Source organism: Oncorhynchus nerka, linkage group LG16 (genome assembly GCF_034236695.1).
Source record: "Oncorhynchus nerka isolate Pitt River linkage group LG16, Oner_Uvic_2.0, whole genome shotgun sequence".
Taxonomy (NCBI): domain Eukaryota; kingdom Metazoa; phylum Chordata; class Actinopteri; order Salmoniformes; family Salmonidae; genus Oncorhynchus; species Oncorhynchus nerka.
The window spans coordinates 17,815,613-17,830,919 of record NC_088411.1 but is presented as its reverse complement, the minus strand read 5'-3'; the positions used below and the strand labels follow the sequence as shown (position 1 = coordinate 17,830,919).

The 15,307-nt window shown below is 46.9% G+C and overlaps 1 protein-coding gene across 1 annotated transcript in view; it reads left to right on the top strand.

The window, feature by feature from the left end:
• dnah9 (dynein, axonemal, heavy chain 9) overlaps nt 1–15,307 on the top strand; it is a 141,668-nt gene that overhangs the window by 9,911 nt on the left and 116,450 nt on the right. Inside the window, exons 12-23 of the mRNA XM_029684902.2 lie at nt 3,003–3,129; nt 3,319–3,574; nt 9,058–9,299; nt 10,563–10,698; nt 10,858–11,054; nt 11,513–11,775; nt 11,878–12,039; nt 12,290–12,512; nt 12,818–12,984; nt 13,761–13,904; nt 14,101–14,260; nt 14,812–15,100. Coding sequence (XP_029540762.2) covers nt 3,003–3,129; nt 3,319–3,574; nt 9,058–9,299; nt 10,563–10,698; nt 10,858–11,054; nt 11,513–11,775; nt 11,878–12,039; nt 12,290–12,512; nt 12,818–12,984; nt 13,761–13,904; nt 14,101–14,260; nt 14,812–15,100 — 2,366 coding nt within the window. The remainder of the gene's footprint in view (nt 1–3,002; nt 3,130–3,318; nt 3,575–9,057; nt 9,300–10,562; nt 10,699–10,857; nt 11,055–11,512; nt 11,776–11,877; nt 12,040–12,289; nt 12,513–12,817; nt 12,985–13,760; nt 13,905–14,100; nt 14,261–14,811; nt 15,101–15,307) is intronic.

The following is a 15,307-nucleotide window of genomic DNA, read 5'->3' as shown; positions in this document are numbered from 1 at the left end:
ATAACCACTCACATAACCACACACATAACCACTCACATAACCACTCACATAACCACTCACATTACCCACACATAACCACTCACATAACCACACACATAACCACTCACATAACCACTCACATAACCACTCACATTACCACACACATTACCACTCACATAACCACTCACATTACCACTCACATAACCACTCACATAACCACTCGCATTACCACTCGCATAACCACTCACATTACCACTCACATAACCACACACATAACCACTCGCATAACCACTCGCATAACCACTCGCATAACCACTCACATTACCACTCACATAACCACACACATAACCACTCACATTACCACTCACATAACCACACACATAACCACTCACATTACCACTCACATAACCACTCACATAACCACTCACATTACCACACACATAACCACTCACATTACCACACACATAACCACTCACATAACCACTCACATAACCACTCACATAACCACTCACATAACCACTCACATTACCACTCACATAACCACTCACATTACCACTCACATAACCACTCACATAACCACTCACATAACCACTCACATTCTGTTGCATCAAATGTACAATATCACCCGTTCCATTGTTGCCACTGCACCCAATCTAAAATACCACGATGAACAACATGTGTCCCCTGCACCCTGCTCACTCCAGTCAGACTTTAGGGACCTTGTTATACAGTTGTAATCAGCAGTGCTGCTTACGTATTCCAGTCAGCTATTAAAGGCATTCAAACACACACACACACACACGCATGCACACACACGTGTACACACACACACACACACACACACACACACACACACACACACACACACACACACACACACACACACACACACACAGGTCATTATGCTAACACTAAACACTGATTTATAGTTTTAGCCCAGGCGTTTGATTGCCTCAGCGTCTGCTGTGCCTAACTCGGGAGATGAACCATCAGCAGGAACCCAATAAGGACCTCAGTGCTCTGAAGCCCTCGCCATAAACACTCTCTTTACAGATTGGTACAGCCGTCCAGGAGCCTGACATATTGTCTGTTCTCTGTAGTGAATGAATCCGTTTAGTCGTCCCCTACTGTATGTTCCTCCTCCTTTACTAGACTCCCTGTGTATGTGAGAGATTCAATAAATGAAATCAGCCACCCGAACCTGTTCACCCCGCTATGATCTACAAGGCGGAGACAGTACAGGTGCATCAAAGCCGGGACCGACCGACTGAGATACAGCTTTTTCCTCCAGGCCATCAGACTGTTAAACAGTCACCTCTAGCCTCATTCACTGTTCTCTCTACCCTGCACCTTAGAGACTGCTGCCCGATGTATATAGAGAACACTGGTCACTTTAATAGTGTTTACATACTTTTTTACTCACTTTATACTGTAGTCAAGTCATTGGACACTGGTCACTATAATACTGTTTACATACAAAACACACCATTATATGTCTAAATATATGCAGTACCAGTCAAAAGTTTGGACACACCTACTCATTCAGGGGTTTTTCTTTATTTTTTACTATGTTCTACATTGTAGAATAATAGTGAAGACATCAAAACTATGAAATAATACATATGGGATCATGTAGTAACCAAAAAAGGCACAAATCAAAATATATTTTATATTTTAGATTTTTCAAAGTATCCACCCTTTGCCTTGATGACAGCTTTGCACACTCTTGGCATTCTCTCAACCAACTTCATGAGGTAGTCACCTGGAATGCATTTTAATTAACAGGTGCGCCTTGTTAAAAGGTCATTTGTGGAATGGGTGGCTACTTTGAAGAATCTCAAATATAAAATAAATGTTGATTTGTTTAACACTTTTTTGGTAACTACATGTGTTATTTCATAGTTTTGATTTCTTCACTACTATTCTACAATGTAAATGTAGTTAAAAAATAAAAAATAGTTAAAAAATAAAGAAAAACCCTTGAATGAGTAGGTGTGTCCAAACATTTGACTGGTACTGTATATTTAAGCAATAAGGCCCGAGGAGGTGTGTTATATTGTCCATATACCACAAACCCCAGAGGTCCCTTATTGCTATTATAAACTGGGAACCAGCAGTAAAAATACATGTTTTGTCATACCCATGGTATATGGTCTGATATACCACAGCTGTCAGCCAATCAGCATTCAGGGCTTGAACCACCCAGTTTATAAATATATATATTCCGGTCTCTGACAATGCTCGTTCTGATATTTCTTATTTTCTTTTTTTTTCTGGATAATGTGTGTATTGTTTATTTTACTTTTTTTTTTTTTTAATTGTTAGGTATTACTGTGCTGTTGGAGATAAAAACACAAGCATTTCGCTGCACCTGCGATAACATCTGCAAATTCATGTACGCGACCAATACATTTAGATTTGATATGTCTGTGTTGTTCTCAATCCTCATTTTGGTTTAGTCGCATTCGCTGCATGTTTCTGTTTGTTACTGAAGAGCATTCTTTTTTTTAATACAGTGGCTCATTAGAGAAACAAATGTCTGTTATTACAGTTCATTGAAATCTGCAGTAGCTTGTTTAGCATTAACAGTGTAATAGGAATGTGTTACTTGTTTTGTTAATTGATCAACTAACTTAGTCTCTAAACCAGTGTTTCCCAACTCCGGTCCTCGAGTACTCCCAACAGTACACATTTTTTATTGTGGACAAGCACACCTGATTCTACTTGCCAACTAATCATCAAGCCCTTGACAAGTTGAATCAGGTGTTTTTGTCCAGGGCTACAATAAAATGTATGCTGTTTGGGGTAGTCGAGGACCGGAGTTGGGAAACACTCTCAACCAACTAATTCTCTAAACCAGTTTTCTGTTCTACTTGATAATTCGTTGCCTTCACCCGGTGTCCCAGGTCTAAATCAGTCCCTGATTTAAATCAATCCCTGATGAAAAAAAAGCAGTGGAACTGGTTTCGAGGTCCAGAGTTGAGTTAAACTAACTAGCTTTGATAACCAACTACCTCCCCCAGTTACTCCTGTCAGCTGTTTGATGTATGGACTGAGACGGTGGGAGAGAAGTCCCAGTACAATCTCAACCTCCCCCTCATCAGCCGAGACCCAGCTACCCGCCTCATCTCTGTCAATTTCAACCCACAGGTACTATAAACGTAACTCCGTCAGTTTCAACCCACAGGTACTGCTAGGGGGAAATGATCTTGTATTCAACATTACTGTAAATTACATTGTTGCTACAGTGAACTTGTTATTTTTCCTCTCCCCCTCCACCTCTCTCTCTTTCCCTTCCTCCTATCTCCTCCCCCTGAAACCCCACCTCGCCCCCCCCAGTTGGTCTCAGTCCTGAGAGAGGTGAAGTACCTGAAGGCCAGGCAGACAGAGTCCATCCCGGACACTGCAGAGCAGGTGTACACTAGCAGGGGTCAGCTGTGGCAGTACATAGCCAACCTGGAGCTCACTGTGAGGCGATACAACAAGGTGGTGAGCACGGTTCTGGAGGTGGAGCACCCACTGGTCCAGGGTCAGCTCAGAGACATCGACACGCATCTCAGAGAGGCAGAGGAGGACATCAACTGGAACAGCCAAGGTCAGAGGTCAAAACTACAGGGGGAAGTGGGGCATTACGGGTGCCCTAATGTTTCAACTTGGGCAAAAACCATCCACAATTTCCTTGTCGCTTGGGCTTGGCTACATTACTCTACTGTTCTACTGTAACTACTGTATATTCTCCTCACATGCCTATTTCATGATGTTCCCTCCATCCTTGTCAGTTCTGGGACAGGACTGACTGCGATGTCATGACATGAGACCACAGGAGAGAAGATGTGTTTGGAACAGATGACTAAGCCACAGTGCTTCAATCATTGATTGATACAGTGTGATTCAAACAGTGTTGTTTGGGAGAGTTGTGGTGGTGCCTACTGTAGGACCCACCGCTTCCTGAAGGACAGGGTAGAGAAGCCTGTGTGGCTCAGTTGGTAGAGCATGGCACTTGCAACAGCAGAACAAATATGTATCCACTCACTACTATAACTTGGTCTGGATAAGAGCTTCTGCTAAATGACTAGCAATGTTTAAAAAAAAATATATATATATATATATATATATATATATACAGTACATACATTATGAATACAGTCTCAACGTCAACAGTGAAGAGGCGACTCAGGGATGCTGGCCTTCTAGGCAGAGTTGCAATAAAAGATTAAGATTGGCAAAAGAACACAGACACTAGACAGAGGAACTCTGCCTAGAAGGCCAGCATCCCAGAGTTGCCTCTTCACTGTTGACGTTGAGACTGGTGTTTTGCGGGTACTATTTAATAAAGCTGCCAGTTGAGGACTTGTGAGGCATCTGTTTCTCAGACTATACACTCTAATGTACTTGTCCTCATGCTCAGTTGTGCACCAGAGCCTCCCACTCCTCTTTCTATTCTGGTTAGAGCCAGTTTGCGCTGTTCTGTGAAGGGAGTAGTACCCAGCATTGTGCGAGATCTTCAGTTTCTTGCCAATTTCTCGACTGACGAGTTTCAGAAGAAAGTTATTTGTTTCTGGCTAGGAGAGATCTAGGAGAGATCTAGGAGAGATAAAAAAAGGACCTTATAGTTGAAGACTTTTTTTTGTCCCATTAAAGTACATTGCAATGACTTAGGAAGTGTTCACACTTTGGAGAGGTGTGTGGCCAGATGGAGACAAAAACAATATGTTACTTCTGGTGCTGCTAACTGTGCTGGATAGTTATGGAGAATAATTAAAGGGGACAAGGTGTTATATAGAGCCTGCTTTATGGTAGATGTATGTGGAGCCAGTTCCCTATCATTTCACTTTGAGGTTTTAGTAGAAGATGAAGGAGTTGGATAGCCTGGGTGCAAGTCTATTTAGCTAACTTTCCACTCTGTTTCATATGGTGAGGATTTTTTAGCATGGCAGGAGTGGAATGACAGCTAAACAGGCTGGTAACCAGACTAGGGGTTGGGTTGGCAGCACCGGATGCCTCAGTGCCCTGCTTAAGAATAGATCAGTGGAAACACTGTAACAACCTTGACCAGCTTTCCTTAGAGGGACATTACACTTCAACATTTGTCAGACGTTTTTTCAGGGATTGAGGCGAGTAGCTGGATCTACACAAGTTGTGGGACATGGTTTCATCTTCACTTTACTTTCAAGGTCTGAAAACTTTCTGACAAACATAGATTTGAAACTGTGATGGCCCTTTTAACGTGTGTCCATTTCCTTACATTTACATTTTACATTTAAGTCATTTAGCAGACGCTCTTATCCAGAGCGACTTACAAATTGGTGCATTCACCTTATGACATCCAGTGGAACAGTAGTGCATCTAAATCTTTTAAGGGGGTGAGAGGGATTACTTTATCCTATCCTAGGTATTCCTTAAAGAGGTGGGGTTTCAGGTGTCTCCGGAAGGTGGTGATTGACTCCGCTGTCCTGGCGTCGTGAGGGAGTTTGTTCCACCATTGGGGGGCCAGAGCAGCGAACAGTTTTGACTGGGCTGAGCGGGAACTGTACTTCCTCAGTGGTAGGGAGGCGAGCAGGCCAGAGGTGGATGAACGCAGTGCCCTTGTTTGGGTGTAGGGCCTGATCAGAGCCTGGAGGTACTGAGGTGCCGTTCCCCTCACAGCTCCGTAGGCAAGCACCATGGTCTTGTAGCGGATGCGAGCTTCAACTGTGAAGTGGAGAGAGCGGAGGAGCGGGGTGACGTGAGAGAACTTGGGAAGGTTGAACACCAGACGGGCTGCGGCGTTCTGGATGAGTTGTAGGGGTTTAATGGCACTGGCAGGGAGCCCAGCCAACAGAGAGTTGCAGTAATCCAGACGGGAGATGACAAGTGCCTGGATTAGGACCTGCGCCGCTTCCTGTGTGAGGCAGGGTCGTACTCTGCGGATGTTGTAGAGCATGAACCTACAGGAACGGGCCACCGCCTTGATGTTAGTTGAGAACGACAGGGTGTTGTCCAGGATCACGCCAAGGTTCTTAGCGCTCTGGGAGGAGGACACAATGGAGTTGTCAACCGTGATGGCGAGATCATGGAACGGGCAGTCCTTCCCGGGAGGAAGAGCAGCTCCGTCTTGCCGAGGTTCAGCTTGAGGTGGTGATCCGTCATCCACACTGATATGTCTGCCAGACATGCAGAGATGCGATTCGCCACCTGGTCATCAGAAGGGGAAAGGAGAAGATTAATTGTGTGTCGTCTGCATAGCAATGATAGGAGAGACCATGTGAGGTTATGACAGAGCCAAGTGACTTGGTGTATAGCGAGAATAGGAGAGGGCCTAGAACAGAGCCCTGGGGGACACCAGTGGTGAGAGCACGTGGTGTGGAGACGGATTCTCGCCACGCCACCTGGTAGGAGCGACCTGTCAGGTAGGACGCAATCCAAGCGTGGGCCGCGCCGGAGATGCCCAACTCGGAGAGGGTGGAGAGGAGGATCTGATGGTTCACAGTATCGAAGGCAGCCGATAGGTCTAGAAGGATGAGAGCAGAGGAGAGAGAGTTAGCTTTAGCAGTGCGGAGCGCCTCCGTGATACAGAGAAGAGCAGTCTCAGTTGAATGACTAGTCTTGAAACCTGACTGATTTGGATCAAGAAGGTCATTCTGAGAGAGATAGCGGGAGAGCTGGCCAAAGACGGCACGTTCAAGAGTTTTGGAGAGAAAAGAAAGAAGGGATACTGGTCTGTAGTTGTTGACATCGGAGGGATCGAGTGTAGGTTTTTTCAGAAGGGTGCAACTCTCGCTCTCTTGAAGACGGAAGGGACGTAGCCAGCGGTCAGGGATGAGTTGATGAGCGAGGTGAGGTAAGGGAGAAGGTCTCCGGAAATGGTCTGGAGAAGAGAGGAGGGGATAGGGTCAAGCGGGCAGGTTGTTGGGCGGCCGGCCGTCACAAAACGCGAGATTTCATCTGGAGAGAGAGGGGAGAAAGAGGTCAGAGCACAGGGTAGGGCAGTGTGAGCAGAACCAGCGGTGTCGTTTGACTTAGCAAACGAGGATCGGATGTCTTCGACCTTCTTTTCAAAATGGTTGCCGAAGTCATCTGCAGAGAGGGAGGAGGGGGAGGAGGATTCAGGAGGGAGGAGAAGGTTGCAAAGAGCTTCCTAGGGTTAGAGGCAGATGCTTGGAATTTAGTGTGGTAGAAAGTGGCTTTAGCAGCAGAGAGAGAAGAGGAAAATGTAGAGAGGAGGGAGTGAAAGGATGTCAGGTCCGCAGGGAGGCGAGTTTTCCTCCATTTCCGCTCGGCTGCCCGGAGCCCTGTTCTGTGAGCTCGCAATGAGTCGTCGAGCCACGGAGGCGGGAGGGGAGGACCGAGCCGGCCTGGAGGATAGGGGACATAGAGAGTCAAAGGATGCAGAAAGGGAGGAGAGGAGGGTTGAGGAGGCAGAATCAGGAGATAGGTTGGAGAAGGTTTGAGCAGAGGGAAGAGATGATAGGATGGAAGAGGAGAGAGTAGCGGGGGAGAGAGAGCGAAGGTTGGAACAGCGCGATACCATCCGAGTAGGGGCAGTGTGGGAAGTGTTGGATGAGAGCGAGAGGGAAAAGGATACAAGGTAGTGGTCGGAGACTTGGAGGGGAGTTGCAATGAGGTTAGTGGAAGAACAGCATCTAGTAAAGATGAGGTCGAGCGTATTTCCTGCCTTGTGAGTAGGGGGGGAAGGTGAGAGGGTGAGGTCAAAAGAGGAGAGGAGTGGAAAGAAGGAGGCAGAGAGGAATGAGTCAAAGGTAGACGTGGGGAGGTTAAAGTCGCCCAGAACTGTGAGAGGTGAGCCGTCCTCAGGAAAGGAGCTTATCAAGGCATCAAGCTCATTGATGAACTCTCCCGAGGGAACCTGGAGGGCGATAAATGATAAGGATGTTAAGCTTGAAAGGGCTGGTAACTGTGACAGCATGGAATTCAAAGGAGGCGATAGACAGATGGGTAAGGGGAGAAAGAGAGAATGACCACTTGGGAGAGATGAGGATCCCGGTGCCACCACCCCGCTGACCAGAAGCTCTCGGGGTGTGCAAGAACACGTGGGCAGACGATGTGAGAGCAGTAGGAGTAGCAGTGTTGTCTGTGGTGATCCATGTTTCCGTCAGTGCCAAGAAGTCGAGGGACTGGAGGGAGGCATAGGCTGAGATGAACTCTGCCTTGTTGGCCGCAGATCGGCAGTTCCAGAGGCTACCGGAGACCTGGAACTCCACGTGGGTCGTGCGCGCTGGGACCACCAGATTAGGGTGGCGCGGCCACGCGGTGTGGAGCGTTTGTATGGTCTGTGCAGAGGAGAGAACAGGGATAGACAGACACATAGTTGACAGGCTACACAAGAGGCTACGCTAATGCAAAGGAGATTGGAATGACAAGTGGACTACACGTCTCGAGTGTTCAGAAAGTTAAGCTTACGTAGCAAGAATCTTATTGACTAAAATGATTAAAATGATACAGTACTGCTGAAGTAGGCTAGCTGGCAGAGGCTGCGTTGTTGACTATGTAGGCTAGCTGGCAGTGGCTGCGTTGTTGACACTACACTAATCAAGTCGTTCCGTTGAGTGTAATAGTTTCTACTGTGCTGCTATTCGGGGCTAGCTGGCTAGCTAGCAGTGTTGATTACGTTACGTTGCGTTAAAAGAACGACAATAGCTGGCTAGCTAACCTAGGAAATCGCTCTAGACTACACAATTATCTTTGATACAAAGACGGCTATGTAGCTAGCTATGTAGCTAGCTACGATCAAACAAATCAAGCCGTTGTACTGTAATGAAATGAAATGAAAAATGTGATACTACCTGTGGAGCGAAGCGAAATGCGACCGGATTGTTGAGTGCGGAAGTTCTGTTCGGTAGACGTTGGCTAGCTGTTGGCTAGCTAGCAGTGTCTCCTACGTTAAGGACGACAAATAGCTGGCTAGCTAACCTCGGTAAATTAAGATAATCACTCTAAAACTACACACTCTAAACTACACAATTATCTTGGATACGAAGACAGCAAAGACAACTATGTAGCTAGCTAACACTACACTAATCAAGTCGTTCAGTTGAGTGTAATAGTTGTGCTGCTAATCCTTCCCCTGTTTGTGACCAGGTATCTGGGAGTACATCCAGGAAGTGCGTGAGTGTGTGTGTGACCTGGAGAAGAGGCTCCAGAGAACCAAGGACCACGTGGAGGAGATCCAGGGCTGTATGAGGGCCTTGGCCAGCCCACTCTATGACCGAAGGGAGGGTAAGAGAGACACCCTTCTCAGCCTGGACGACCGGGCTGACAGGCTGGAGAGGTGTTACGCCCAAATACGCTCTTCCGGAGAGAAGATACACTTCCTGCTGAAGGTGACTATACCAAATAACATGAAGGTCATAAACACTTCTGGCTTTGCAGGGAACTTTATTGACCATATTAGGAGTTATGTGTTAGTCATCATTGCAAAAGTTGCGAATTTGGCAACTTTTGCAAATGTTTTGTTGTCTGAGTGAGGGAAATGCTGTGAATTAAGAGGACTCAATTCATGTTGAAAGATGAGACGTTGTGGATTATAATAAATACGGCTTTGACGTCAGACAAGCAATCCAAACCCCCGCGAGTCCAAGTGTGCACTTCACATTTCCATATCATAAAACATGTCATATGCAGTGTCACCTTTTATGGTCATGATGTTTGATGTAGAGTTACAAGATGCCATGGGGTCATACCCTGGGTTGTTCTGAACAGAGTGAGCCTACGTCTGCCCATTGTGAAGAAGGATCCCAGCGGAACACGCACGTGTGTGCACCCATGGCACCTTTCTCTGCTCACCAAAATTACCATCTGTTTCTGTGAAAGCAGAACACTGTAAGATCGTATTTTATAACTTAACCAGTCATATTGGCAATAGAACAGGCTTTCAAATGATGCCCACCTGACCCAGATAGTGATATATAATGGTCCGTTTCTGCGTAAACAACAACAGGGATGCAGAGTTGTGTTCCAAACAAAACAACCACAAGTGTGCTTGCTGTAGTTCCTCATCGGCACAGCTAGGAGAGATCAAAAAAGCACTTTATAGTTGAAGACAATTCTTTTGACCCATAGAAGTGCATTGAAATTGCTTAGGAACTGTGCACAATTTGGAGAGGTGTGTGTCCACTTGGAGACACCAATCAGTCACCTCACTCAAACCCTTGTCGTTTTTTTTGTCTTATGGTGCACCTACCCCACATCTTCCAGGAATATTCTCATCGTGTTACTGAATGTATCCAGAGTATTTTCAGATGTTGTTAAAAGTACAGTAAATGCAAAACGCACAGAAAATCAAGTGTAATGTTTGGATTTAGTCTTGAGTCTGGTGAAATGTTTTTTTGTTCTCAACTTTGATCTAATGATATTCCCATAAACTCCACTCTATTCCCTTTCAATTGGTACTATGATTATGCTTTACATACATATGTCTTATGTCAGAAACATTTCAATGTAACCATATCCGTATAGGCCAATCCCCACGAATGTCAAGGGTTAAAATGTGTGCATTATTCATTTCTTCATACAAATAAAAGGTTCATGTTCCGTGTACATGTTACTCTTTGATTTTGAGTGTGGGTGTCTTGGTTCTGTGACAGAGTAACCTGGAGTTGTTCAGAGCAGACCCAGGTTCTGAGGAGTGGAAAGCCTATGTGGAGTACATAGATGACATGGTCATAGACGGCTTCTTCAACGGCATCGAATGCTCCCTCAAGTTCTTCCTCGACAACACCGGTGAGCAATGATCCGTTCCACTTGAATGATCAGTACATTTGTTTGTGTATCAACCTCAGGTTGGACTAACATGCTGGCGAGCCCTCCTGAGTGTAAGACGAGCACTTTGTACGAGACTCATACATTTTTGTGAAACAGCCCCCTTCTTCCCTCCCTCAGACCAGCGTGGTGGTGTGGCCCCTCTGTTTGAGGCCCAGCTCGACCTGAGGGTTCCTGACATGGTGTTTAACCCTTCGCTGGAGTACGGAGTTGCCGATGGCTTCTATGACCTGGTGGAGAGCCTGGTCAATGACATCTACAGGACCTCTTCTCTGGTGGCACGCATGGCCGCGCACAGCAGCGTCCCACACTACCAGGTACTACAACACTACCATGGTTGCAGAATGCAGATAACTTTCCCTCAAATTCCCCGGTTTTCCAGAAATCCCTGTTGGAAGGTTCCCGGAATCAGGATGACATAACCAGGATTTCTGGAAAACCTGGGAATTTGGGGGGGGGGGGGGGGGGAGTTGTTATATATCAAGTTTGTCATATAATATATATCAAGTTTGCCACCCTAAAAGGGATACTGTGAGATTCTGGCATTTTTTACCATGTTTATGTCTCTGCCTGCAGTATCAAGGAAGTTAGCGGTAGCTTCGCAAGCCAAGGCTTACTATAGCGTTAGCGCAATTACTGTTAGTCTACAGTCATAAAAATGGTATGCACGAATCTCCCAGTATCCCTTTAACCCATCATCTAGAATGTGTATTGTATCTATAATCTGTCATCTATAAAATCATCTATAAAATAATTCTAATCTGCCGACTATCAGGCTGTTATGGAAGACATGGCTGATTTGGCGGACATGCGCCAGCTGCTGATGGAACGTGTGCAGGGCGTCATGGCGACGTGTTGTGAGTTCCGTAACTCTTTGGAGCGCTATGCATACCTGTACGTTGACGACAGGAAGGAGTTTATGCGCCAGTTCCTGCTGTACGGCCACGTGCTGACCAGTCAGGAGATAGAGGCTCATGCAGAGGATGGAGTCCCAGAGAACCCACCTACACTGGAGCAGTTTAGAGAGCAGGTGGATGGGTAAGGGAGATAAATAGTGTATTTTTTAGTGTGTGTGTGCAAGTGTGTATGTAATGATGACTCTGTGTGTGTGTGTGTGTGTGTGTGTGTGTGTAACCCCAGATACGAGCGTATCCATGAAGAGGTGCAGGGTCTGGAGCCAGTGTGTGTGTTCCAGGGGTGGATGAGGGTCGACGGACGGGCCTTTAAGAGTGCCCTGCTCAACATCGTCAGGAAGTGGAGTCTCATGTTCAAACAACACCTCATAGACCACGTCACAAACAGGTCGGCAGACTCTAACTCTACCAATATCCCACACAGGTTGTTAGGCAGATACCAGAGGATTCTGGGGAGCACTCTGTCAAAGTACCCTTCTACTTCATGTTGTCTCTCTTGTTTTTAAACTTTTAAACATTCTCTCTCTCTCTCGCTCTCCCTCTCCCTCTCTCTCTCTCTCCCTCTCCCTCTCTCTCTCTCCCTCTCTAGCCTGTTAGACCTGTTTTTAAACGTTTAAACATTCTCTCTCCCTCTCTAGCCTGTTAGACCTGGAGGAGTTTATCAGTCTAGCAGAGCAGGGGCTGGGTCACAGGGTGGAGCAGGGCGACTATGGTGGCCTGGTGGGGGTCATGGGTCACCTGCTGGCCGTGAAGGAGAGGCAGGGTGTGACGGACGCCATGTTTGAGCCGCTCCAACACACCATTACCCTGCTCAAGACATATGAACAGGAGCTGCCTGACGTGGTCTACAAACAGCTAGAGGTGACCCTTGTCCAAAGTCAATCCATCAATCTCCTACCTCTCTCCTTCCTCCTCCTCTCATTCCTCTGTCCCCTTCTGTGCTTCCTTTTGGCACTCATCCCTCTGTTTTGTCCCACTCCCTCTTTGCTCCTTCTGGTGGTACTCCTCCTCCTCCCGATACTCATCCCTCTCTTCCTCCTTTCTCTCTGTCCAGGAGCTATCAGAAAAGTTACTAATGTCTCTGTCCCTCCTTCCTCCTTAACACACATTGTCCCCCTCTCCCTCCTTCCTCTGCCTTACACTCGTCTCTTTCTCCCTACCCCTAGGACCTTCCAGAAAAGTGGACCAACGTGAAGAAGCAGGCGGTGGTGGTGAAACAGCAGGTGGCTCCTCTCCAGGCCAGCGAGGTGGCCGGACTACGCAGGAAGTGTGCCTCCTTCGACGTGGAGCAACACGCCTTCAGAGAGAGCTTCAGGAAGAATGGGCCCTTCAGGTGACGCGCGTTCCCACACACAGGCTGAATTACGTTGTGTGTGGGAAAGTTGTCCTCTCCCTTGTGTCCTCATTCAATCCTCAGTCCTAAACAGTCCCTTAGCTCCTACCCCAGGACATGTGTCCTATTTGATCTAAAAGGGCTGGATACTGTAGGTGTAAGCAATGTGGTTATGGCTCCACATCCCCAACCAGAGGGCTAGGTAAAAACATTGCTTACACCCTTCTGCAAGCGAGACAGGCTTCTCTCCGTCATGGGCCACCATTGTTGTTCCCTCCTGTCACACCTCTACATCGACCAGTCTATAATTGTGCAGTGAACAGTTAACGACACAACGCTTACACATTAGGCAAGCATAATTGAATCTTTACATATGCTAATTACCCACACAGGTAGTGGTGCTCCATCATGCTGTCTAATTACTTAATTAATTATGCGCATAATCGTTCCTCTGTAGTGACATGATTTTCTCATTAATGTCATGGATGTCCGGGTTGATAATTGACTATGTGCCTATGTGCCTATGGGTCTGGGTAGCCAACCTCCATTCAAACATGACTTGACAAAGTAGTCAGCTGAAACGGTGACAGACTGGTGCTCAGGCTGGTGTGATGTAGGTTTGTCAGTAAGACCCTCTACACAAGGGGCTTTCAAATCTTTTTTCTCCCTGGTAGTTAATACATTTATAATATCAGGTTAACTTAGTATCAATGTGAAACCATATCAGATGCTGAGAGAGTAACCTTGCTGTGTGGTTCCTCTGTGTGTTATTGTAGGTTTGACAGTGAGAACCCATATGCCATGCTGAATGCATCCCACAAACAGATCCAGGAGAAGGAGGCTGTGATGGCTGGGCTGGTGGAGTCTGCCGGCCTGTTTGAGGTGACTGTCTCTGACTACAGACAACTACGACAGTGCAGGTGAGACAGGACTTTCCTCACAAGGTTTCTTCCTTCGAGAGAGTTTGTCCTTCTACGGTTTTCCCTTAGAAGATCCAGGCCGGGTTACTGTAAAGCACTCTGTCAAATGTTTTTTTGTGAAAAGTACTATATTAACACAATTGTTTGATTGATGTACTGTCTGACTGACTTATTGTTACAACCTGTGGTTCCCCAGGCGTGAGGTGGGGCTGCTGAAGGAGCTGTGGGACATGATAGCTGTAGTAGACAGTACTATGGTTGCCTGGAGGACCACACCATGGAGAGACATCAACGTCGAGGACATGGAACTGGAGTGTAAACGCTTCAATAGAGACATCCGAGCATTGGATAAAGAGGTGAGAGGGAGAGATGAGGAGGTGGAGGAGAAGGAGGTGCAGAGGGGAGAAGAGGAGAGGGAGAGATGAGGAGGTGGAGGAGAAGGAGGTGCAGAGGGGAGAAGAGGAGAGGAAGAGATGAGGAGGTGGAGGAGAAGGAGGTGCAGAGGGGAGAAGAGGAGAGGGAGAGATGAGGAGGTGGAGGAGAAGGAGGTGCAGAGGGGAGAAGAGGAGAGGAAGAGATGAGGAGGTGGAGGAGAAGGAGGTGCAGAGGGGAGAAGAGGAGAGGGAGAGATGAGGAGGTGGAGGAGAAGGAGGTGCAGAGGGGAGAAGAGGAGAGGGAGAGATGAGGAGGTGGAGGAGAAGGAGGTGCAGAGGGGAGAAGAGGAGAGGGAGAGAAAGTGAGATATTACATTGGCCACAATCAAAAAGGAAAAACCCATTGTAAAAGAACATGTACATTTCCAAATACATTTCTCACACCTTGCCTCTCCCTTACTTTCTCTTGACACTCACCAGTGTTTTTGGTGGTTAATGCTGAATTGTATCATAAAAACCCTTCTTCCCCCTAGGTGCGATCGTGGGAGGCGTTCTCGGGTCTGGACAGCAGGGTAAAGAACCTCCTAACCTCCCTCAGGGCCGTAGCAGAGCTCCAGAACCCTGCCATACGGGCCAGACACTGGCACCAGCTAATGGCTGCCACCGGGGTGCGCTTCACCATGGACCAGGAGACAACACTGGCGGACCTGCTGCAGCTCAACCTGCACAACTTTGAGGAGGAGGTGAGGGGCATCGTGGACAAGGCTGTCAAAGAGATGGGAATGGAGAAGGTGCTCTCTGAACTCAACTCTACATGGACCGGTACAGTACAGAATACCCTTAAACTGAACTCAATTAGGACTTTTATCAGATGCCTGTACTTTTCATGTTTAATCTGTGATTGGTTTGGTTGATTGACTGATTGGTTTGGTTGATTGACTGACTGATTGGTTTGGTTGATTGGACTGACTGATTGGTTTTGTTGAGTGATTGACTGACTGATTGGTTCGGTTGATTGACTGACTGATT